General features: G+C 34.2%; 3 protein-coding genes across 5 annotated transcripts; 2 read left to right on the top strand and 1 right to left on the bottom strand.

Moving 5' to 3' along the window:
• Positions 1-717: 717 nt before the first annotated feature.
• LOC133682014 (uncharacterized) lies at positions 718-7661 on the bottom strand. Its single transcript, XM_062105244.1, has 4 exons — positions 6610-7661; positions 1595-1802; positions 1367-1496; positions 718-1276 (listed from the first exon to the last, which is right to left on the bottom strand). Exons 1-4 carry the CDS (start codon positions 7497-7499, stop codon positions 1014-1016), a joined length of 1491 nt encoding a protein of 496 aa, XP_061961228.1. The 5' UTR covers positions 7500-7661; the 3' UTR covers positions 718-1013.
• A 4948-nt stretch (positions 7662-12609) lies between these two features.
• Positions 12610-17123, top strand: LOC133681406 (protein TRIGALACTOSYLDIACYLGLYCEROL 3, chloroplastic-like). Of its 2 annotated transcripts, XM_062104448.1 has the most exons (10): positions 12611-13184; positions 13456-13587; positions 14219-14314; positions 14443-14520; positions 14611-14672; positions 14791-14866; positions 15187-15294; positions 15721-15893; positions 15968-16052; positions 16633-17123. In XM_062104448.1, exons 1-10 carry the CDS (start codon positions 12987-12989, stop codon positions 16669-16671), a joined length of 1047 nt encoding a protein of 348 aa, XP_061960432.1. In that variant the 5' UTR covers positions 12611-12986; the 3' UTR covers positions 16672-17123. The 2 variants fall into 2 exon arrangements, with proteins under 2 accessions (XP_061960433.1, XP_061960432.1); XM_062104449.1 differs by lacking the exon at positions 13456-13587 and having other exon boundaries at positions 12610-13184.
• Positions 17124-23923: 6800 nt separating this feature from the next.
• Positions 23924-26247, top strand: LOC133682068 (methyl-CpG-binding domain-containing protein 4-like). 2 transcript variants are annotated; one of them, XR_009836602.1, is made up of 3 exons: positions 23924-24112; positions 24998-25568; positions 25669-26247. XR_009836602.1 is itself a non-coding variant. In XM_062105317.1 (2 exons), exons 1-2 carry the CDS (start codon positions 24065-24067, stop codon positions 25496-25498), a joined length of 549 nt encoding a protein of 182 aa, XP_061961301.1. In that variant the 5' UTR covers positions 23924-24064; the 3' UTR covers positions 25499-26247. The 2 variants fall into 2 exon arrangements, 1 of the variants encoding a protein (XP_061961301.1); XM_062105317.1 differs by having other exon boundaries at positions 24998-26247.
• The last annotated feature ends 276 nt before the right edge of the window (positions 26248-26523 follow it).

Genomic DNA, 26523 nt, shown 5'->3' with positions numbered 1-26523 from the left:
AAATTAAAAAAAAAATTAAAAAATCAGGAATCAAAGTGAACTTTTTTGCACCCTATGAACAATAAAAAAAGATAGAGTGATAGCTCTTTTTTTATATGTTAAAATTGATCCCTATAGTTTCAATTTTTTTAACAAGAATATTATAATCTCATTATGCAAATATCAATCTAAAATTTGGGAATATTTTGACACTGTAAACACAATGAATCACACAAATATAAAAACCCAAAATTTAAATCAAGTGAACATAACAAGAAATTATGAAATAAAAAAGGGGTTTGGGTCTAAAATGAATAACCAACCAAAAACCTTAAAAAAAAAAAAACAGGGGACCGCTCATGTGCATATATATATAGGGAGAGAACAATCTTTACATGCCCCCACCAAATCACTTGACATTTTCCTTTTTGTTTTTTCAGGATGTAGTTTACAAAGCTATTCATCAAATTAACTCCAAATTTTCTCATTCTCAGCACTATCAGACAAGTTTTTACTTCACCATTCTGACTGACAAACTAATTATTCTGAAGATCTCATAAATGCTAAGGTATATCATATTTCTTTGTCAAAATACTGGTGTCTTTGTGTGAATGCGCATGGGATTCAGCTTCCGAGGTGAGGAATAGAGAGGATTATCTTAATATATTGCCTTACTTTGTTGTTCCTGGTTAATTTTTCACGGCTTCCATTGCGAGGAAAGTCATATATGGTAACATGGCAGTCAAAAGGGAAGAACCAAAATAGTCTAATTTCCTTCTTATGGGAGTTTCAGCATGCTCAATTTTCCACTACAAGCTATGCAATTAGATAGGTAGCACACCAAATACCATCTCGCTCATGAGTTTTTAACCTAGCTAATCCCAAGTTACAAGATTTACAAAGTGCATGAGAGAGCTGGGTGGAAGCGGGTCTAATATCGCCATCCCTAGCTCCTCTTTTACACCAGGAAACCAAACCAAGACTGAAATAATTTATATACCAACAAAAGAAAAGGTAAAAAAATCTGTCTTCTCTCATGTGTGTGTTTTCCATATACCTTTTGTAGGAGAACTGTTGGTTATCTTTACAACTTTCTGTTTAGGTTGCCGTTTCTTTCTAGCGACTTTTTCTTGACTGCTGCATCTTGCTTTTACGATATCAACTTTCACAATATGATGATCAGAAGTCCCTTTAGAAGAAAACACCGAGTATGACCCTGGAACAAACTTGTAGGGGGAATTTGGAGATGCCAGTATGTAATCTACTCGAGTCCCATACTTACAAGTCCCTTGCACATCTGCATATATCCAAGTAATGGCACTGTGAGCAGAAATATATATAGTTTTGATAGCGTGAAGTTAGAGTATTTAACATTCATGTTTCTTACTTTGGCCTTTAGCTAAAATGACTACTGCTTCACATTCTCCTGCATAGTCCTTAGCATCACTGTAATGTTTACTCTTCATGAAACTCATTACTTCAACTTTTGGTGTTGGCTTTCCCATCTCCTCATAGTACTGCATAAATGAAACGAGCAATAGGAATTATATTTCAATCACATAAAGAAAGGTCATGAAACTCATTTTTCTATGACGGCAATAACTAGGTGGTCGACCTTTACGATGTCTGTCCACCTCTCTTCAGAGTAATCTGTCTCGTCGAGGGAATTAAGACCTCCAGCTAAGATATGAGGAGCATCACTTGATTGTATTATGGCATCTATTTGCTTCATCCGCCAGTTCTCATCGAGATGGTCAAGGTGGGTGCAGTGGAAGTTGACCTCTCCTGCCTGTGGCACGTCAATTGTGGCCTTAAGAACATTCCTGCAGCGTCCAAAAAAGCTCGAATGAGTTTTAAAATGCCTTGTCTCTCGATCATTTTGTCAGTTATCAGAGTTTTTTGAAGCTTGAAAATTGAAATTCATCCATCGTTCGTCTTTCCGATTTTCTCACAAATAGAATTATCAGAATTGTCCAGAAGAAGAGGTTGTGTTCTTAAAAAGTGATGAATTAATTTTTGTAGCACTAGTAATTTGATTGCAGTGTAGTGGGATTAGTTATGGATGTCAGGCATGAATTTATATATATATAGGGCACAATTATCTGTTTGTCTCTTTGCTTCTTGTAAGTTAGTTTTCATGGAATGCTGCTTTTTGCAGGGAAAAGGGTTACATGTCATAGCTAGCTAGCAGCAATTAAAGTAAATAATAAAGCCATTAATTTAATTGTATAGCATAGCAATGTACATCTCATCTCAAGATAGATCCTGCATATCATGATTTTGTTGCAAATCATGGCTAAGATTTTGATAGATTCAAATTTAACACACCTAAAAAGTTATTTAAAGATAATAAATAAGGTTCAAAAACTCATGGTCTCGGGTAATATATCCGGATCCAGCTCTAATCGAATTAGTTTTGGAGAAGAACTGAGCCCTCATAAGCTCAACTTAAAGGAAGAGCTCAATGCTATAGACTCAACCATGGAGAAGAGCCTAGCTCTCATGGCTTCAGCTACATTTTGAATCTTACTCTTCTTATACCTTCAGGTGTATAAAAGTCCTCTAAGAGTTTATTATTTTTCTATTAACATTAATGTTGTGTAAGTGATAGTGTATAAAAAAATCTTTCAAGGGCATATCATATTTTTATTGTTTTAATATTTATATAAAAGATATTTATCACTTATTAATATATATATCAAAAATATTTTTTCTCATTAATGCTATGAGGACAAAATTATATTTCAGCCACTATTCTCTATAAAAAAAGGACTTATAGGCTATATGATACCCCCATGAATCATTGAAGCTCCAGGTTCTCAATCTCTATTTTCTTCTTCATATTAACTTTAAGAGTCTCTCTCTAAAATATTATAGTTTTTTTTAAAAAATACTTTTTTAAGCATCAAATAATTCTTAAATTCACTAAAAAAAACTTTTTGCATGTACCAGCCACCGGTTACTTTGGCTTATCAAACACTAGCCACCTTAGCTAGGAAGAATAAATCAAATTGTCAAAACCAAGAGATTAACTTATTATCTAATATGTAAACATTGCCCCAAAACTACTTGGATTTTTTAGAACATCATTAATTGGTGTTGTGTGTGGGAAACCGATAAAAAAAACTATTAATTTCTTTCTAATGACATTTCCAAGTCATTCCGTGACATACCTGGGTTAGAACGCTTAATGGATCTACCTGTATTCGCAAGTACTTCTACCTATTCAAACTTCCAACAACTCATCAACCAAGTGCAACTCCTCACCCAGGTTGTGTTAGCCGCTAAGGGGTAAAATTAAGCTTTGCCACCTCAGCAAGTCTTGACACCTGGTGGTTTTGCCCTTAGAAAGGATTAACTAGGGGTCTTTCTAGTGCAATAACATCACTCTTTAAAAGATGGATCAAAGGGCTTACATCCCAACAAATCACCTAGGAATATATTATCCTCAATAGAAAGTAAATTTATTTTTAAATTAAAATAATCATAACTCTAAAATACATTTATTATCTATAAATCTTCATAAAGGGCTTTTGAACTCCTGTATAATTTTCTTGGAAGGAGTTTTCCCTAGTGCTATTGTATAATCTTCTTGGAAGGACTTCTACCTAGTGTAATTGCACACTCTTTTTGAAAGAGGTTCTTCCTAGTGCGATTTCTCCACCCTCCATGATAGCTTGAGTTGTTTAACCTTAATAAAGCAACATGACCTTTGTCTTATGGCCAAGTATATATCACCAAGACTAACTGGAACTCAGAGAACTAACACAACTCTTTAGATAGGCTCTAGGATCGTATGTTATCTTCAAGGACGATCTTGAATCTCTTATTGTCAAGTATGATCTCTCTCCCATAGATGACTCTCACACCTCATGTCATCTCAAGGAGGCCACAGGCCTCGAACTTTCAAAAGATACAATAACTCTTCAATGAAGGGCTCTTACACCTCGTGACAATGCTAAAGAAGTCATATACCTTTATCACTTTAATGCAACCACTCTTTAATAGGAAACCCCCCACACCATCACCAGGTAAGCCACAGGCCTTTCACTCTTCAGTGAGATATTTCTCTATTGGTGAGCTCTTAAACCCTATATTATCACCAGAAAAGCCACAGGCTTCCTATTATAGTATGATCTTTCTTTAGTAGGGGCTTCCATGACTCACATTATCGACTAGAAGACCACGAGCCTTTTTCTATGACCATTAAGGGATTCGTTCCCCTCAACCTCTTAAAATATTTTCGAAGTATAGGTTGACCCTTCTTGGATTTCTCTCTGCCTCTTAGAAATTTTTGAAGTAAAGGAGTAGAAATGGGTTTGTCCCCTCCATCCTTTATAATTTTTTATAAGTACGGGCGTCGACATGAGTTTCCCTCAGTCTTTTAGAATATTTTTTAAGTATAAGGCTAACCTTTCATGGGTTCCCTTCGGCCTCTTAGAATATTTTCTAAGTATAGGCTAACCCTTTATAGATTCTCCTCAATCTCTTAGAATATTTTCTAAGTATAAAGCTCACCCTCCTTAGGTTTCTCTTGGTCTCTTAAAAATTTTCTTAGTATAAAGGCTTACCCTCTTCAGGTTCCTCTCGGTCTCTTAAAAATTTTTCTAAGTATAGGTTGACCTTTCTTGGGTTTCCCTCCGTTCCTTAGAAATTTTTCTAAATATAGTTGTAGACACAAAGCTGTCTCCTCCATCCTTTAGAAATTTTTCTAAGTATAGTCATAAACATGGGCCCTTTGCCATTTAAAAAGTTTTCTACGTACAAACATCGACATGGACTCTTCTTAGTTTCTTATAATATTTTCTAAGTATAAAGGTTCAACTTTCTTGGATTCTCCTTGGCCTCTTAGAAGATTTTTTAAGTATAAGCTGACATTCCTTGGGTTTTACTCAATCTCTTAAAAAAATTTCTAAGTATAGGCATCGATATAGGTTCTCTTTAACCTCTTATAATATTTTCTAAGTATAGGCTAACCCTTCTTAGATTTCTCTATGCCCTTTAAGATTTTTTTTATAAGTATGGGTGTCGACAGAAGTTGCTCTCAATCTTTTAAAATATTTTTTAAGTATAAAAGCTCACCATCCACGAGTTCCCCTCAGCTTCTTAAAAAAAAATTGAAGTATAAGCTGACTTTCCGCCCCTTAATTTTTTTTCTAAGAACAAGCTCCTTCTTCATGGGTTTCTCCGCCTATTAGAAATATTTTCTCAATATGGATTCCCCTCAATATGCTTTAAAATTCTTTTTCAACCATGATATACGCCCCTACACACGGGCTCTTTGGTATAATACTTGGGGTTTCTACCCCTCTTCTCAAACAAAAAAAATTCAACAAACTCATCATACCATGTATTTTTTTAAAAAATCTTTACATATAAATATCATAAAAACTTGGGAGCTACTGATAAACCTAAATTTAACAGGCCTAAAAAACCCCTTAAAAGCCTAAAAATCTACGGTTTCAGACAATTTAACTAGGCCTGGCTCTAATGGGCTCAACTTAGAGAAAGAGCGTAGCCTCTATAAGCTCATCCTAGGCTCAACTTAAAGGAAAAACTCAGTTACATTTCGGATCTTGTTCTCCATACACCCTTAATTGTATAAAAGTCCTCTAAGGGTCCATCATATTTTCATCAATATTAATGTTGTGTAAGGAATAATGTATAAAAAATCTTCTAAGAGTCTATTATATTTTTATTGCATTAATGTTAGGGGTATGTATCTCTCATTAATGCATGTGTCAGGGATATTTTTTCTTATTAATGCTATCAGGACAAAATTACATCTTAGCCCCCTTCTCTCCATGAAATAACAAGACTTATAGACTATATGATACCTCATGAATCTTTCAAGCTTCAGATTATCAATTTTTATTCTCTACTACATATTAGCTTTAAAAGTCTTTCCCTAAAAGATTATATTTTTTTTCTCTAAAAAAAAAAATATTTACTTAAATATTAAAGAGTCCTTAAATTTACCAAAAATACTTACATATTACCAGTCACTGGTCACTTTAACTTACCAAACACCAGTCACCAACCACCTTTGCTAAAAAAAATAAATTATATTATCAAAACTAAAAAATTATTCAAGAAATAAACTTTATTCCCCAATTATTTAGGTTTTGTTGAGAGATCATCTAATTGGTTAGGTTCCAATGATATCTTAATTGTGCTAATAATTTAATAAACTAGAAAAGACACAAGGCAACCCTACCACTGTGGTCCTCGATAAACTCTAGCCGGTAGAGATTGGTTAATAACTTCGTGAATAACTATGTGGTAAGATTTGAAAAAAAAAATTTGAAGAACTTGCTGCTTCACTGCAAACAGCTAGTACTGAGACATTGACAGGAAAAAAAATTCTGATAAACTGGGTTTTATATATAGTCAATGACAGTAAACTAGAAAGTACTCAGAAAAGCTGAAAAAGAAAATGATTAGGAAAATGTTAAATGACAAAAATATATTCATATCCTGAGTTCTAAATTCACTGTGTCCTTTCTAACTTTAATAAGGGATGAAACAAGAGAGAAAATCTATAAAAAGAAGAGAAAGAATAGAAGATGAACAAGGTTTTCTTAAAAAGATCCTGCAATTATTGAGACTAAAGAAACAGATTAGATATACCTGAAATCAGTATCATCAAAGATCTTTTGCACTTTCCATCTCTTGATCGGCCACTTTGAGAGGATAGCATTTCCATACTCAGGAGCCCAGCTCTCAGCAAAAACATAATCCATCCCCAAAGCAGCAGCCAAATCAGAAAGAGGCTTCATTGCTTTCTCCTCCTCTGCTTTCACATCTTGCAAAGCCAAAATATCTGCATCCAGCTCTTTCAGCACTTGAAGCACTGTCCTTGTACTCCTATAACCCTCTCCATCGATCCCACCATTTCCCGTATTTCTTGCCAAACTCACGCTTTGTGGCCTCATAGGAGCCTTTCCCCTCAGAATTCTACTTATATTAACACTTGAAGCACCCTCCTTTTCGTCTTCTCTGAAGCTCAATTGCCTATTTCTCAATAATGAAATCTCATTATCAGGCAAATTGATCGATACCCTTAACTTTGATTTAGCAAACTTTTGTTGCCTAGAGAGATTCTCATTACCATCGATGGAGTTTGGATGCAGGGGAGACTGCTTCAGAATACTCTTCGGCCGATCATTTGCAGACTTTGCGCGTAGCTTGTTACTATTTATAGGCCTTCTAGTGTCTGCAAACTCTTCACCTTCATAGTCAACACTCGAAGGATTCTCTGTTTTAGGCACAGCAGGTGCCATTGAAAACAGGGCAGCATTAAAAGTTGCTAACTTGATTGGCTTCTCCTCGCCCAATTGACCATTTGGATGGACAGCAGCAGACCCATTAATGGTGGGCTCAACTTTGATGTTATTTTGTAATTTGGAGTTTGATTTTCCAAATTTCTTTATGACAACCTTGCGCCTGGAACCACTGCCAATACGCCTCCGGAAACGAGAATAAAGGCGCCTGAGCCTTTTGTTGAGGATTTTGAGCATTGTGGAGAAGGGGTGAGTGTTTAAGGGAAGGAAAGTTTGCCGATATTATTGTAGGCAACGATACCATGAGAAAGAGGGCGTTACAGAGCTGTTTTCATTGCAAACACATGAGCTGTGTGTTTTTTTTTTGTAGAGTGGACTCGTATCTTTGTTTATACTTTATAGAGGCGGTAGAGAATAGGAGTCTTCCTTCTTGGAAATGGGTTGGTGACACTTGGCAGCACAGTAGGGGTTAATAAGGACTCTAGGGTTTTTTTTAAGGAGAGACAAAGATGGCCAAGTTGCTAAGCCTAACTGCTCTCCACCGAAGAGAAATGGCAGTGTTTTAGTGTTTTGTTTTGTTTAATAATTGATGATTATTTTAGCATTAAGGGATAAGATAATAGGAGAAATTAAATAGTAGTTAGAGTTAAAAGAAAGAATCTAACAACTCCGATCCATAGCCATGCAATTAAGTAGGATTCGTATTTGGAACGCTACGTCACCTAGAATACGGCGTGCATAACTCCCTCTCGTCTCCTTGACTGAATGGAGGAGAGAGACCCTTTTTTGGTGGGCATTCGGCAAGATGAAAGACTAGGCTAGGAATCGCAGAGACTGTGGGAGTTTGAAAACATTAGTTGCTGTCGTAGGCTCGATCCTCGGCACCACCCCTTTCTTTTTTACCATCTTTTCAAAGGGCCCAAACGTTTTTGTCAAAAACTAGCCGCCTCACAAATACTACCTCCCCATGACAAGTCTAATTATGGTGGTTTCAGATTTATGCTGGATTCGGATTAAAGATGATTGAGCTAGCTTTGAATTCTTAATGAAACTAAAGCAAGTTTCTCTACGTACTAAATCGTTACAATGATTATGACTTGGTAATTTGCCGGCGACGACCTACATATATACCTGTAGAAAGACATTTCAATGGCCATTAGAACAGGGTGATTGATCGGCCAGGGGTCCCCTCCGAGCCCCCGCTGGATGGCTTACCTTAGCATGCACGGCAGAAATTACTAGGAATCTAAAAGAAAAGAAAGCCATGATTAAATATAAAATGATATATGGCTATACGGACGTACTTATTATAACAAATTAATGGTGTTCAGAGGAGTAGGTGAGGCATGATTTGTTTATATCTGCTTGAATACGTGGGTCTAGCTGGATGTGCTGTCTGAAAAGAAAAAAGCAGCAGCGGAAGAAGAAGATGCCAATGCACGAAAAAAAATACGTGGATTTAGCAAAATGACAGCTTTGCTTCTTCTTCTTTTTCTCCCCCTATTTGTTACTGCAGGTTAGGCAAAGTTTAAATCTTTTTATTTAAATTATTTTTTGATAATTTAATATGTTAATATTAAAAATATTTTTTTAATATATTTTCAAATAAAAAAAAATTATAAAACAATAATTTCTAAACATCACCTTGTTGCCTCCACATGGAGGCTTGTGGCTGCTGGGAACCCCTCCCCTAATCTCACTTATTGAGACTTTAGATATCTATATGACCCCATTCTCAAGTGTCAGAGAGGCCCGTGATCCAGAGAGAGATGGGGTCAGCAAAGCAGGGTCGTACAGCTTTTTTATAATTATTTTTTAAAATATTTTTTATTTAAAGCATTTAAAAAGTAATTTTAAAATTTTTTATTTTTAAAATATTTATTTTAGCATTTAAAAAGTAATTTTAAAATTTTTTAAGATTTATTTTGTTATAAATTATTTTTTTTATGATTTTAATATGCTATATTAAAAATAAATTTTATAAAATAAAAAATAATATATTAATATATTTTTAAATAAAATAACACTATTAAAACAAAAATCTCAAATATTACCTGAGTGACCGCCACAGCTTTCAAGAAAAATTGAGTTTGTGTAATCATTGCTTGCGCAGGTATGGATTTGATGTGTCATTGACATTCTCAGGAGCATTTTCTTTGATAACAAGGGTGCACTCATAATATACAGACAAATGAATTGACTAAACCCAAAATCATAAGGTGATAATTTACGAGCCTTTTTAAAATAAAAATTAAGTGGTTTTCAATGTTATAACATTAACGGATTGAATTAATATTGGTCAACTCAAGATAACAATAAAATTCAAAACTCAGGTTATGGAGATGATTGTAATATGTTAATCTATATAGCGAGTTATTTCTTCTTTTTTTTTTTTTATCTCTTCTTGTTTAGGCCTCCAAACACAATTTTTTAGAGCTATTGGAATAGCCGAATTATTGTCCTTCTTTCAAGGTAACACATGTCAAATAAAGAGATCGATGTGGCTCTAATAATCATGTCTTATTTTGTTATATCTCATATCGACGGGTAAGGAATTGATAGATGGCCTTATTAAGAGTGTTGACTACTAACTTGTCATATACTTTTTAGGGCGTTAGGCTTAGATGTGGGTTCGGTCATCAGGAATAAAACCGTGAGGGCGATAAAGCTCAAATGGATAATATATAGCAAGTTGGGTCAGGCTATTACATTTGATATCAGAGCCTGATTCATTAGCTGTCCGGTTGTGCAGACGGAGTCGTCGAGCTCTTTAAGAGGGGTGGATTGTCATATCCTACATCGACAGGTGAGGGATTGGTAGCTGGTTTTATTAAGATTGTTGATTGCTAACTTGTTATACGTGTTTTGGGGCGTCAAGCTCAGATATGGGTTTGCGTCATCAAGAACAAAATTGTGAGGACTGTAAGGCTCAAAGCGGACAAATATGGCAAGTTGGGTCGGGCTGTTATATATTCTCTCTCTTTTCTTTATTTTATTTTCTCCCCTCCCATCATTTCTTTCTTGTGGATGTCTTTTTTTTAAGAGAGAAAATGACTTTTTTTCTTCACTTTTAATTCCAAACCCATCATTTTTAATCGCGAGAACCTTATACTAAAATAACCACATCATAATACCAAGCCCAAATATTAACCTAACCAACCGAGAAGGAACCTAATAGGAAAAACAAGAAACTATGATAATAAACAGTACTCAAATAATGAAAAAAAGGGGGGGAGGCAAAAAAGTGATGCACATTCAATAAAACAGTAAGATACGTAGGCTAATAATCAGTATTTTTTAATATATTGTCAGAATTTTATTATTAATATTTTGAGAAGATAATATATGCATGTGACTTGTGAGGTTAATCTCCTTTCTAAAAGCATTTTAGATTCTAATTGTGATGTAAGTGCAAAGAAGTATCCATAAATGTGAAAGGCACAATTTTCGCTTGAGCAACGAATGTTGCTGTCTTTGGGAAAACGAAGGCGATGGTTGCCCGCTGTCCAAAGCCATAATTTTAGTATTGTTGTCCGTCCCCATTTCCTGTCGCCTCAAGACAAGGCCCATCGCTTGAACTAGGCCATGTTGCGTCGGCCCCACCACCTTCTTCTTCTTCTTCTTTAATTCGTGTTTCTGGTTTTTTTGCTCATATACTTTGAAATAAACTTGATGCTGTGGCACCCAGGAGACTACATCCAAATCCCTCAATTTATTATTATTATTCTTAATTAACATGTGCTAAAACGTATGTCTTGGTATTTCAATGTCGTAAGCCTTTTACAATTAGGTACTTAAAAGTTTTTGTTTTCAATTTCATTCTATAACAATTAGTTTTAATGGGTATTAGATTTTATGATTTATTTTAATTTTTTTCATAAATTTATCTTAATCTTATAACTTGAGTTTGACAGGTTAATCCGGGTTATTTTTTTAATTGATTCTTTTTTTTTCAACATCATCATTCAATATTGTGTTGATTGAGAATTTGACTTTGTATCTTTTTAATTTGTTTTCTATGAGGTTATCACGGTCTTATGACCCGAGTTGCAAGTTTTGCGAAGTAGCGGGCCAACTTAGGTTTTTAGGTTATTTTTTAATTAATTTTTTTCTATTTCATCATTCAACATTGAATTGATTGAGAATTCGACTTTATTTTTTTTCTTTATATAGAGTTATCCCAGTCTCATGATTTGGGTTTGACAAGTTAACCTAGGTTGACTCAGATTTTTTTAATTAATTTTTTTCAATTTAATCATCCACATTGGGTTAATTGAGAATTGCGCTTTATAATTTTTTTTTATATGAGGTTATCATGGTCTCATGATCCGGGTTAGCCTGTTTGCCTCGAGTTTTTTTTAATTAATTTTTCTATTTCAATTTCATCCTTTAATAATGGGTTGTTTGGGAATTAAGTTTTATAATTTATTTTGATTTACTTTCTATGAGGGTATCCCAATCTCATGACTTGAGTCACGAGTTTGATCGATTAACTCTGTTGGTTTTTTCATGTCTTTTTTTAATTGATTTTAATTCCAATTTCATCATTCAACATTAAGTTGATTGAGAATTGAGTTTTATAAATTATTTTATTTTTTTATACAGTTATTTCATTCTCATAACCAAGGCTTGGTAGGTTAACTCATATTGACTCGACTCATTTTTCTAATTGAATTTTATTTTTCAATTTTAGGTTGATTGAGAATTAGATTCATTATTTTTTTTATTTGCTTTCTACAATGTTATTAGGGTCTCATGACTCAAGTTGAAGATTTGATAGAGTAACTCGAGTCGATCTAAGTAAATCCAATACGTTGTCTTTATATTTTAAAAAATAAGATATCATCTTTATTTTTTTAGTCAAACTATATTTTTACTGGTCATTTAGTTATCTTTAAATCCATGAAGTTAACTATATCATATCAATTCAATCTCCATATAATTTATTTATTTTTCATGTCAACAACATTTTTGAATTTTTTCTTACATTCAACAAAATTATCTAGTATCATACTATACATAAATAGAGTGTGCTCGTGGCTATTCCTTCATTCCTTTCCTGTTGTTCAATGCAAGTCTTCACTAAATTAGATTAGTTTGATGTCAATTTCACAAACTTTATTTTGCTAAACGTAGAGACTCATTCATAGGCCTTAAATAATCAAACTCTTGAACATATGACCACAAATTTTAAACTCAACTCTCTGATTCTCGGATAATGGGTCAATTTTTTTTTATTTTTTTTTAAAAGAAAGTAAAAATATCATATTTAAATAAAAAATAAAAAATAAATCAATGAATTTTTACTATCTTTCTTAAATCTTATCTTTAATTAGGAGGTAGAACAACTACCGACCTCTAACCTGCGTAGAAAAAGCCCTAATTATATCCTAACAACCCCCCATTAACCAATCGGGCATAGAGACTTATTTTCCTTTTCCCATGAGGAATGCTGTAACATATGCTCCATTAGTCTAACAACGTGGCTAGACTTGCATATCACTTGGCACACAACATAAACACAAGCAATTTCCAAGCTTTGTCTTTGATTTATTCTTGTTTCTGCTCCACCAAGTTTCTTGAAATTCATTCCTTGTCAAATTTCACAATCCCCTGTTTTGGCAAAGAATCTGACTGGCCCTCTATAAAATCAATCTATCCTGGTTAGCTTTGAAAAGCGAAGTTTTTTTTTGGCGCAAAACTCGATCTGGGTCTTGTTCAAAGATGCGCTTGGTCTCATCTGGCTCAATGCTATTATCTCCGCTTTGTCTGCCAAATTGGTATGCTCCCTCCACTGGGATACCATTCAACAATTCACTTTGTTTAATGCCGAGGAAGGATCAAAGAAATATTGTTTGTGCCTGTGTGGCTCCTCCTCGACCCAACATAGGGAGGGAGGGATTTTCCGAAAACAAATTCACTGTAAAGTTTCTGCATTCTATGTTCAGTATTCTTGCTTTATTTATTGACTGCTGCTGGTTTCTGCTATATCTTATGTTCGTGTTTTTCTGTTGCTTATTCATGCTCGGTATTTTAGGGAATTTTTTCTGCAGCCCGCCCACCTTCTTCTTCTTTGTGTTAAATTAATGTAATTGTGAATTGGGTGGATTTTTCTCAATCTTTTAAATTTATTTCATTGATACGATCTTTTGCGTTGGTTTGAATGGATATATTCCATTGATCACGCAACTAGGATTCATATAAACCAGAGAAATTAAGCAGGATACGTGAACCGGAGGAGGATGATTCTGATGTTCTCATCGAATGCAGAAATGTTTACAAGTCATTTGGGGAGAAGCATATATTAAGAGGTGTGAGCTTCAAGGTGAATTTTTTTCTCGAAGTTAAGCTTGCTGTTTGCTATTTAACAACTCTTTTTGTGGCTTATTTTGCTATTAGATTGTTCTTCATATTAGCACAAAAACAGCTTTCTTGCGGCTAGCACTCTTCTTCTAGCAGTTTTGTAATCCAACTTCTTGACCGGTATTGAAGTAAAACCATGCGAGTTATTAATAATTTTAGCAATCATTTGCATGTTATGCATTCCCCCCAAGGCAACGCCTTTCAGTCTCTGCTTGTATTGTCTTGCTGTTTCTGCATGTCCCCTGGTTTGCATATCCGCAATTTTTATGGTTAATCGATGTTTCCCTGTGGATCCTTAGTTGCCTTCTGTGAGAGAAGATTTTTATGGTTAATTGCGTTGTCTTGACAAGTTATGTTACCCCATTGTTTACTGTAAGCGAAGACATTTGGTGCCAAATTCTGTGTTTCTGTTACTCAGACCAACAAAGAGACAAATGTTTAAGATTATTGATTGCTTAAAACTATTTCAATAATTCCTTTTGGGGGAAGGCAGAGTTGTGATAATTACTTGAGTAATTCAAGTTCATCTACCTTTTCGTGTCATTTATTCTGTGTCGTCTTATCTGTGCGGTGATAAGTTTCCACTTATGCAGATCAGACACGGTGAAGCAGTTGGAATAATTGGACCTTCTGGCACTGGTAAATCTACAATTTTGAAGATTATTGCAGGACTTCTTGCTCCGGACAGGGTAATGATCAAATCAAGTTTCTTGTTGCCTCTATCTTTATGTAACCTATTACTATCCTGGCCTGAAGCAACTGGGCTGTGCCTCAGTTTTTAAGTAGGCAGTTTTACATAAACCATATCTAATGGCAGGGTGAGGTTTATATTCGAGGTAAAAAGAGAGATGGTTTGATCAGCGATGAGGTGATGTCTGGGCTTCGAATTGGATTGGTAAATCTTTATTTTAGTTATTAATTGAAGGGTTATGTCTCCTGTGCTATTTTATCAGTGGTTTTACTTTTCACTTATTCTTCATGGCAGGTGTTTCAAAGTGCAGCACTTTTTGATTCTTTGACTGTGCGTGAAAATGTTGGTTTCCTTTTGTAAGATACAGATTACTCTTTTCTTCTCAGGAGTTGGAACTGATAGCATGACTTTAATGCAATTCCTTTTCTGGAGGAAAAAAGAAAGCTCATTTCTTAATGCTTTTGTCTTGCTTAGATACGAAAATTCTAGCATGTCGGAAGAGCAAATCATGGATCTCGTGGCAGAAACTTTGGCTGCAGTTGGTTTAAAGGTATGTTTGCAATGTGAAAATTTTCATTTATGTAGCATCAGGTGGCTCTTTCCCAGCTAAGAAATCATCTCCTGACAGGTTGCTGTTCCCTTAATTTAATATATTTAAGCTACATATATGCATTACACTTTTGTCACCTATGCAATGCTGTCAATTTCCTGCTGAAGCATCAGGAACTGTCTTCATTTCCTAATGCTAGTTTCCAGCATTGCATAAGGCTTAGAAACCGTCTCCTTTTCCCTGCTTTCTTATTCGAGCCTCTATTGAAGATAATGAAACCCTTTACTTTTAAGGTTGATGAAACTTAATATTCTGTTCAGGGAGTAGAGGACCGGTTACCTTCTGAATTATCTGGTGGAATGAAGAAAAGAGTTGCTCTAGCTCGGTCTATAATTTTTGATACCACAAAGGAAACAATTGAACCAGAGGTATTTAAGCAACTGAATTGATTTTGTTCTTTAATCTTTTTGGTTTTCACTGATAGCAACTGATGTTGTCTTTATATGTGGCTGCACCAAGACCATTTTCTGATGTTAAACATTCTTTGATGAAAAACATGGTCAAAATGACTTATAGCAGCTGTAATTGTCTTAATATAGCAGCATGGAGATCATTTCTGATTGGTAAACATTCTTTGATGAAAAATATGGTAAAGGAAATTACTTTTTCTTGTGATTCTCTGGTGGTTGGCATGCATAAAGAAATTTATACCAATAGGATGACCGACAATAAAATTCTATTTGTATGATTTTGTCTCATGGTGTTTTGTGCCACAACTTCTGAAGTTTGATGTGATTTTATCCTGCTTTGTGTTTTTTACCTGTTCCCTTGTATTTTTTCACATTGGGGAACAGGTACTCTTATATGATGAACCAACAGCTGGACTTGATCCAATAGCATCTACTGTAGTTGAAGATCTCATCCGCCATGTTCATATGAAAGGTGAGGATGCACGGAAACCTGGGAAGATTGCGTCTTATGTGGTGGTTACTCATCAACATAGTACTATTAGAAGGGCTGTTGACAGGTTAGCCGTGTCAAAAAGTTTTTCTAGTCTTGGACTTGTAAAGTGGCATTCCCTTAGTACTGTTTGATGTTTAGGTTGCTGTTTCTACATGAAGGAAAGGTTGTTTGGCAAGGAATAACTCAAGAATTCATGACATCAACCAAACCAATTGTTCAACAGGTAATAATTGTGGTGGTAGTTTTGAAACCTTTAGAGTTTAGACTTTGGTTTGCACCAAACTTCAAACAGTGAATTGTGTTTACATATGCTGTCAAACTACTAACTATATGCTAACGATATTGAATATTATAAAGGTGCAAAGTATTAACTACATGGTAAGTATAGCATCAGCTTGATGGTAAGTATTACATATTTGGTCAAATTGTGAGTGCTACAGTACTAATGAAAAGGGAGAAGATGTGACTTCCAGTGTCTGAAGGTATCTTATCAGTGGGATCTTTGATTCGCTGTCACTGAAATGTGAGGAAGTGTCATGTTCAATATCTGTTTCCTGCATGCTAACAAGGCTTTGGTCTTGTATTCTCTCTTTTTTCTCAATTCCCTTTCTTCATGGTGGTGAAAACAGAAGGTAGCTGGGCTTTCTTTTTTTGAGACAGGGTTATCGTGTTGCCTATATTGTGATGCATCATCTGTGTGAGTGCAATTTTTGAACGTACGCATTTCTGTGTGATGCGTGCGAGTGTGTGTGTGACTCTATTTCAGTTCTAACTTCAGTGCCTTCCCTTTTCTGTGTTTTCAGTTTGCATCTGGCAGCCTTGATGGGCCTATTAAATATTAGGACATAAACCATCGGTTTTCGTTTCAGACAAACTTCTGGGGGGAGTTTCAAGACATAGACCCTCGTAAACTGGTGCGTGCAAATTTTGCCACTTCCCGCCAGCTTTTCACAATTGTTAGCCTCTTGTAACTGGCTAATACAAAATGCTCTCAAAGGAATACACTAATTCAACCTTAGGGCACCATCTTGCTTTGAAAGAGCTGCTCCTCAATATATACTTAGCTGTATACCGTTAGATAGTAGTTAGTTTTGCATCTGTATGACTATTATTCTTTTTGGTTTCCAACTGAGACCATGAAATTGGGACATTCATGCTGGGTTCCGTTGTAGGAAAGGAAAGTGCATCTGAAAGCAATTTAGCGTTATGATTATGTATCCTCGATTCATTCATCTTATAGAGATACTGCTGCACCCAATTGTCATTGATAATGAATCTGTCCAGCTTCTCTCTAGTACCTCAGAGCTTTTCCATCTTTTATTCCATCATCAAATTTTAAGGCAATGATGGCAGCAGGAAACAAAAGATTGGGCTCGAGAATTGATTATTATGAACATCCCATTTTCTCGCTCTGGGTTTTAATTGATTATTATGAACATCCCTTTTTCTCTCTTTGGGTTTTAACGGCCACAACCGTTTGCATCTGTCAAACGTTAAAGAAAGTCACCACATCTTAAAACAAAAGAGAACATACAAATTTTTTTTTTTAAAAAAAAAGAGAATAAGGGTAGCAGAAACTCCCATAAAAGTACCAGTCTAATGTAATATCATCAAATTCCTTAGTATAGTACAAGTGTGGCTATACGTTACTTTTGACTGGTTTTGTAAAAAATATATTCATGTGTTATGGAATATGTTTGAGCCAGCTGGGTGATATTGGCATTCTTCAAGAGGTTTGTGTCATTCTTTGGAGAAAATCTCTCTCTGTTCTGAAAATCTGTCACCAATAAAGGGGTTGCACCAATGCCAGTAGGGACACTACCTAGTTTTTTACATTTCATCGTTGTTCACAGTCTTTTAAAGAAAAATTTTCAAGGTATGTTAGAATCTATACCAAGAAGGACGAGCGAATGGATAGTAGTGAGGTATACTAGAGCTGCCTTACTGTCAAGGGATCATGAAAAATAGGACTGTTACTCTACTTGGAGAGTACCTACACCAGATTGTAACACTTTGACCAATTTTGAGATAATATTTTATAATCAACTTCATGATAGCTAAGATCGTTATGAAATGATGCTTTTGGTTGGTGGACAGCAATGGTTACAACGATGTCTTTAGGGTATGAAAATTTTGTTTCAAAGTGTTGGCTTTCTATTTCTTCTCACAATTTGTTTTGTATTTTTTACAATGAACACAAGTACTAAGTAAGAGGCGAGTCAGAGCAAGGAGACCAATAGAAGTCACTAACACAAAAGAGAAAAACATTGAGAGGAATTGAAAGCTCATTCTAGTGGCAATATAGAGCCATAAAGAGTCGATCATATTGGCATTAAGGTATAGGCTTACCACTGCTAATGCTTATGTTTCTCTTATTGCTTCATTTGTTGCTGCTACTAGCATGAACACCACCATGAATGCTCATCCCCTAGTTGTTTTGCAAACTTCACAAACTCAACCTATGTGTTTTACTCAATTTTAAAAAGAAGGCATTTCTAGTTCTTGTATTGTCCATGGCCAAAAAGATTTCTTGGGTCATCAAACAATCGGTTTCGTTTGTTTTTTTGGATTTTATATTGTCAAAAGATCACAACAATATAGTGAAAGTATTGTTTAGAGAAAACCCTCACTTTTTATAGGGTTAACTATAAGGAGACTCAAACACATCGTTGTATATTTCGTAGGTACCCTACGAGGTCAATCACTTATATTTTTGTAATTTTAGTGATCATTTGAGTGAAGCTCAACGAGTGCTTTTTCATGTAAACCTTCACTTCTCCTTCCACTTGTATATCCTTTTCATTTCTCATTTTTTTTCTAGGCCTTCTAAATACATGTCATGTCTGTGAGGAGGTGGAAGGTCGAAAGGGAGAATGTACTTAGATATATATTCCTTACCTAAAAGGAACTTAAAGAGTCTATAAAGGACCTTGTAGAGCTGTAGGGATGGTTTTGTGAGCTAGAATTATCATACCATGCAACTTTGAAAGATAAAGATTCCCATTTTTCTAACCTAATGGAAATGCATGAAAAAAAAAGCAGAGGTTAGAGAAGAACTTGCCTCTATTAAAAGAAAGCCCACAAAAGACCAGATAAGATTAACTACTCTTCATACTAAGTTTGCTTTTGTTTAGGAATAGTTATTTCAAGCTGCGAGAGATTAGGAGTAACCCTAAAAAATTTTAAACATTTTATGGAAATACAAGTGCGTTTCATGATTGTATAGACAATAAGATGATGCTTGTGATAAAAGATGTAAATTTTGACAACAAAATTAAGAGAAACATTATGGACCTCTCACATGCATTTTATCATAATGTTGTTCCTAATTATGATGAGATTTTCCCAGATCATGCTAAAGCCATAGTCTGCGAGGAATACCTTCTACATGAAGGGTCTCGAGAAGGAAATCAGCTTATAGTTTCTCTTGCTTTTATCTGGTTCCATTCATGTTGTTGTTTTATTCCATTGGATGGGGTTGCGGTGCTTATATGTTCATGTTCCTTTGGTTTTGCATGTGTCGCAGGCTATTTTTGATTTTTTTTTATGAAATAGAAGAATTTGTATCACTTTGTCTCGAATTTAATATTCTTGAAGTGCAAAATGAAGAATAACATGGATATGGATACACCTAAAAAATAATAATGGAGAATTTACTAGAATAATCATGGATATATGTTGACTTATAAAGTTATATATATGATGAATTATCGAGATAAACTTGGATAAAATGTCTTGGAGACACAAGGGAGAAAATTTAGAGTTAGATAGAACTAATTATGGATATAGACTTAAAGAAAACAACTTGGAGGTATAATGGAGATACAAAAGTTTATTGGAGTAAATTTCTTAGGCTAAATACAAAATGGAGTAGAACTAGTACATATATAGTAGAGAAACAAAATATGGTGGGAAATTTTTTTTATCATAACAAAAGTAGTTCTAAGAGTAAATCAGAGACTTTAAAAGACCATGTTAAATGTGTTCAATAAAAGTACATCTTCGGGTGGTCAAAGTATCATGTATAAATCAGATCTTTTCCTTCCCTATCCTACATATGGTAAGTGTTAGCTTTAATCAAGTATACCACCTTAAATGGGTCATCCCATTTTAAAGCCAACTTTTCTTTTCAATTAGTATTCCTTATTACCTTTAGTTTTCTTAATATAATGTCTTCCACTTTGAAATGTTTGTTCTTCTCTTTAGAATTATGGTATTGAGTAGCTTAGTGTCTAAAATCCTTAATTTTTATTTCTGCAATGAGTCTGACTTCTTTTACCAAGTCCAAATTTGCCTTTAATTCTTTAACATTTGTGTCAGCGGAGAAATATAACACTCTATGACTATGGAATCTAATTTCTTCAAGGATTATAACTTCAGTACCATATGTTAATTGGAATGGTGTCTCACCTTTAAAGGTCTTTGAGTGGTTCTATAAGCTCATAAAATCTCATCTAGGAGTTCAGCCCATAATAGTAGATTGTTAGTGAGCTTTGATTGTCCATTTATATATGAATGCAACACTAAAAAGAACCCATAGTCAATGTTAAGACTCTAACGTTGTTCTCATATTTTTTTTATTATCTAATTGGGTTTCATTATCTGTGATCAACACTCGGGAAAGCCCAAATCTACAAATAATATTTTTCCAAAAAAAGGATAACTTTGCTAGTAGTTATCTCTGCCAAGACCTCTATCTTCATCCATTTTGTAAAATATTCAACAACTATAGAAATGACCTATCTTCTTTCAGATGCCTTGGGAAATGGTCCTAGTATATCCATTCTTTATTGAGAGAAATATCACAATGGGTTCCAACATGTTTTCTACCTTCAACATCTCTTTGTTAAATATTTTTTAAAAAGCTTCGGTTCTCTTTCTTTCTAGTGAGCTTTTTTTTGTTGTTATGTTCATATCGAAATAAACAATCAACTTGTGACCTAAGTTAACAAAGATAAGTATAGAACTTGGTTTCAGACTAAGATACCATACACACAATGACCTATAAAAAATGGTAGGTGGTATCTTACTTATGGTGTTAGAGTTTTGGAGTACCGATTTCAAGCTACTTTTAACATTCTAGAAGTGTTCTCTAAGTTTAATCTTGGTGATCATTAAATCTCTAAAAAAATAAGTGTTTCAATATACTATTACATAGTGGTGAATCTCTTATTTTGCATAAGATATTTATATCTTCGTCTCTACTTAGACTTTGAGGGACAATGAGGTTATCGATGAAGGATATGACCCTGACCCTTTCCTTTTGATTTGTAGAGATCATGTCTAGACAACCCCATATGAAAAGGTTTCTCATGGTAAAGACATTTGTTTATTGAAAGGTGAAAGTGTAGTGCATGCTTTCTTTCACCTTGTTTTTTTTAATTTCCTTAAGGAAATTGGGCTAATGATGCATATAGGTACAAAAAGAGCAAATTGTCGAATAACAACCAATATACTTTGTAGATGGATATGAAGAGATCTAAGTTGTTGCTGGATAGCTAGCACAACTTTTATGAGTGCTCTCATATATTAAGCAAGTTATTAGAGGTTAATTGGAGTTGATGAAGATGGTGGGAGGTTTGTAGCTCGTTCACCTGGTGTTTTCATGTTGCCAACCATGAAAGATTTCAAATCAAGTACCAATAAGGGATAAGAAAGGTTTGGATAGGAAATAAACATAGCTTTCGTTCATTTCTCCACAATCGATGCCACTGATGAAGTCGAAGAAAAATTTCAACGAATCTTTAGGCTTTTCTATGGTTGATAATAGTTTGGATTGCACTAGTGTGATTTGATGTTTCAATTCTTTGATTCTCAAGTCAGTTTTTAGTAGTTTGGTTATTCAAATGACAAGCAGGTAAAAAGGTTAAAAAGTGAAGGGGTGTTTTGTTTTGTTTTGTTTTTTTTTTTTGTAGTAGAGAGATGGGTATTCTAACCTCTGATTAGGCAATTCAAGTATTTAAAAAAACCTGTTCCATTACTCCCCCTTTTCAAAATAAAGATTAGGAGTAGGATGACAATGCCATCTTAACTTAACTTGCAAGAGTAGCTAGATTGACATTAACGATTAAAGATTCTAGCTTGTGAAACAAGAGAGCAAGTTTCGCTGGTCGTGTTGTGTCCCATGAAGAGTGTGGATTCGAGAATAATTTATTGGACTGTTTGGGTAATTTTAATAAAAATCACAAGATTATATGTAAAAAAAAAAAAGAGAGAGAGGAAGACTGTAAAGGGATAAAAAAAATTAAGTTAGGCACAAGCAACCCAGTTTGCTCGCCAGGCCTGGCCCAGGCGAGCTAGTCACTTTCGCCCGAAGTCTTTGATTCTATCTAGTACTTAGCTAAATCAATTGAGAGAGACGTTCACCATCCTTCTTTGCTTGTGATTAATTTGAGAGATTTTTTCTTGATTGAGATACTGTCTGTGAAACTTTATAATTCTACCTAGTGAGCAATGGATTATTACACACACACACGTCAATACTAAATCAAGATAAATTCTCAAAGCATCGCCAGCATCAAAATAAATATTTAAAAATTATAAATATAAAACTTATCCAAATACACGAGATTTAGAATAACAATAAATTCATATTTATTAGTTTTTCTTCTTATAATTACTTTATTGATAATTAATAAATAATGTACAAAATTATCAAATTCAATATGAAACTCCATCTGATCTCGTATATTTATATCTTACGCGTATCTATAATATATTTTAAAACTCTCAAAACTTAATAAATAAAATATAAATTTTTAAGTATTTTATTTAATAGACAATGAATAGAATATAAATATATTATAAATCCAAGCCACTTAGAGAATATGAATGTATTTGAATTTTTATTAGTGTAAAAAAAATAGCATTTTAACATAAATACCTCACTGTTGATATATATTTATTTTTGTTTTATGGATAAATATTTATAGTTTTTTGGACTTTAGCATAATAAAAAATTAAAAAAAATATTTAAAAAAATAACATAGTGTAGTAAGTAGTAATTCGCATGTACCATCTGTAACTTTCCAAACTATATTATTTTCCTAAGTATTATCTTAATAATGTTAATTTTTTTCAATTTCTATTATTATTGTGCTAAATTCCAAAAAACATTTAATAGATAAATATTTACAAATTTAGCATTAATACAACACTGAATTAGATTTTTGAAGACTGTTTGACATTGTAATTCAACTAAACTTTAAAAAATATTTGAATTTTTTTAATTTTAAATTAATATTTTTTAGTATTTTTTTTTATTTTGATGTACTAATATTAAAAATAAAAAATATTATTTTTTTATATTTCTATAAAAAATATAATTTTAAAAATAACTTCTATCACATTACAATGTATGAATAAGTTTTTTTTAAAAAAACAAATTATTAAAAATAAAGAGAAAACAGGCTGTTAGTTTGGCTGCGTTTGAATTTGAATGTAACTTATTAATGATTCCAACGTAACTGTGCTAGTTAATTATAAATTGGTCCCTACAGTACAGCAGAAATGATTAACCAGTCCTTTCTATTTCAAGAATTATATATTTAACCCTTATTTGTTTCAATCCATTTATAAAACTCAATCCTCTCGTCATTTTCATGCTCTTTTCTAACTCATTTTTCTTCTTCCTATGCTGAAAGAGATAAAAAAAAAATTGATACTGGGAAATTAAAAGAGAAGAGAAGAAGATCTTGTAACAAAAAACTATTAAGAGAGTGTTTGGAAAAGCGAGCCAACCCGTATTTCTAAAAAAATCAAATTTGATTTTGTTAATAATTAATTTTTTTATATTTTGAATCGTTTTAATATGCTGATTTTAAAAATAATTTTTTGAAAATAAAAAAATATTATTGATGCATTTCAGAATGAAAAGCACACTGAAAAGTAACCACAACCACACTTTCAAATAGGCCCTAAATTGAAGACAGTTTCAAGAACTGTGGACTAGTTAATAAGTTTGAATAAAACAGGGACTAAGATATAATTAACTCTAGTAGCAAAATACGTGTCAAAAGATAAGGAGAACAGTGACGTTCGTAGTTAGGTAAGTGTAAGAAAACCCAAACAGATTTTGTATTTTGCTTAAATAAAGGGTGTTGTGTCCGAAGAAGGGGTTATCAGTCCCAGGGCAGGGCAGGGCAGGGCAGGGAGATAAAATTTACTTAAATTGGTGATCGATCTGAAGAGACGAGAAAGAAGAGAAAAGCAGCTGAAAGATAGAAAGAGAGAGCGATGGCACTGAAAGAGCGTAGTCCCGAAACCCCTAAAACCTCCTCCAAGGTACGATTCTGATTCATTTTACCTAACCTAATCTAGGGCTTCTATTTCCGATCTGTTCTGTTCTTTTCAATACTTTGGTTGTTGAGATTTATTTATTTATTTTGAAGAAAAGTCGAGCCTTCTTGATAGCTAAGAGTAGAAATGCTACGACCAAGCGAAATGTTGTGATTTCTCTTTTTTATCTACTAAATGCAACACAAACTGTTTTTTCATTTGATAAAAAGAAAATAAAAATTCAATTAGTATTTATTTTGAGTTTGATAAGGAATAGTAGTTGAAATTGATGATATGATATTTAGTGACATGCTGGTTTACGTGTTAATCTTGTTGTTTGGAGCCTCGAGGTCCTCATTTCTCGATGATTTTTTGGCAGTGTACAGTTTTTCTTATGATGAACAATCTGGAAATCTTGCAAGAATTTTTTTTCTGCTCTTGCCCTTAATTTTGTGTCTTCATGTCATAAACTGTGGCTATAAGTAGGGAGAATGTGAGCTGTGTGTGTCAAATGGTTTCAATGGATAATAAAAAGACACTTTTTTTCTTTTCCCGTTGTTTTTCCAACTCAATTTTTAGTGGTAAATTGAGTTACCCATTTAGTTTCCAAAGCTGATGATTGCCTTTCCTAGTGGCAATCTAACTTTTTAGGATGCACCATAGAGAGAGCAAAATAAAATACATGCTTGATGATAACCGTTTCCATCACATAGATGCATTATTCTCATTCCCTTTTGATTTGAGTAATTCAATATTTCAGAATCTATGGTTCTTTTAGATATATGAACCTAATCTGCTTAAACAGCTACAGATTTGTTAACTTTTGATTATGAAATTTGAGGAAAATAAAAAGGAAAGAGATGGTAGTTAAGTTTTAAGTTGTGATGACAGAATCCACGAGTTGCAGTGCGATCAATTGATACATATGCTGCACAATGCGACAAATGCTTAAAATGGAGGGTGATTGCAACTGAAGAAGAGTATGAGGAGATCAGAAGTAAAATGGAAGATTCTCCTTTTGTTTGTAACAGAAAACCTGGTGTATCTTGTGATGATCCTGCTGACATTGAGTACAATGCCACTCGAACCTGGGTCATTGATAGGCCTGGCATTCCAAAGACACCAGAAGGTTTTAAAAGGAGCTTGGTTCTTAGACGTGATTTCTCCAAAATGGATGCTTACTATATCACACCCACAGGAAAGAAGCTGAGAACACGTAACGAGATAGCAGCATTTATAGATGCAAATCCAAAATACAAAGATGTAAACCTATCTGACTTCAATTTTACCTCTCCAAAGGTAATGGAAGACACCATCCCTGAAGATGCTGTGAGAAAGGTTTCCTCTAGTGGAAATGGCAACAAAAGGAAGGCATTAAAGGATGCAGCTTAAACTGAAACTGATCTTTCGGCTGATCTGCAGTAAATTGTTTTGGGGTCTTGTATCTTGTGAGAATGGTCTGGTGAGAATTTCCTGCAGCTTTTCACCTTTTGTGAGGATTTTGTTTATCCCCGTCGATATTGATGTGGTTTATGTCCCCTCTCCTCCTCTTCCTCTCCCAGGCTTGTCTTAATTATTGCAAGGCAACTAGAAAGAGCTGATGCTTTGAGACAGATGGTAGAACATTGGTTTTTTTTTTTAATAGTTAAACTAATTGTTAATTTACTGTTATCTTTATTTATTCGCATTAGATGTTTCACAATCTGCTGTAATCTTTTCTGGCTGCGGAATCTGGTCTTTTTTTTATGGAAACCTGTAGGCATCCGTGGTTACTATGATTCCCGAGGTGAGAGCAGGGGTGTTGTTGCTGGAAAAGTTTATCTGGTTTTGGGTTTGGGGGAGACAGCAGAAGAATTAGTTTTCCCTTTGGAGAAACCTGGGATCATGGACCATACAGCTTGCCATTGTCAAGGAAGTTAGCAATGCGATTGCATCTGTGACCAGCATCAAGAGGTTGGTCTAGCGACACAACAAGAGTGTCAGCTTCTTGATGGTCGATTTCAGCAAGGTTTATCATTTCAAATTGGGAAATAACTCCAGTGTCATGAATGGTCTGGTTATGCATGTTTTGAAAGCACGTGGCAGGTCAATGTGAATTTCTGATATTGTAGTTTCTCACCATCATTACTGATAATTGACCATCGCGCGTGTTTTTTTATTTTTAAATAAAAATTGCACTGTACATCCTCTTGTGCTAGATTGGAGAGATGGAGCCTGGGTTGAAAAGCTACTCCGAAAGTGTGACCAGCCATAGCAGAAAATTCTAGAAAAATTATGACGGGCATTAAAGACAATCAAATCATGGATTTGTACTCTTGGTTTGCTTGCGAGTGGCATTATCCTAGCCAAACAAAGAAAAATTCAAAGCCCACTGTTGGCACACGACGCATTGGGATTTTTATCAGGATTCAATCATT

This window comes from Populus nigra, chromosome 2 (assembly GCF_951802175.1).
Source record: "Populus nigra chromosome 2, ddPopNigr1.1, whole genome shotgun sequence".
NCBI classification, from domain to species: domain Eukaryota; kingdom Viridiplantae; phylum Streptophyta; class Magnoliopsida; order Malpighiales; family Salicaceae; genus Populus; species Populus nigra.
This window is presented reverse-complemented; position numbering and strand designations above follow the sequence as displayed.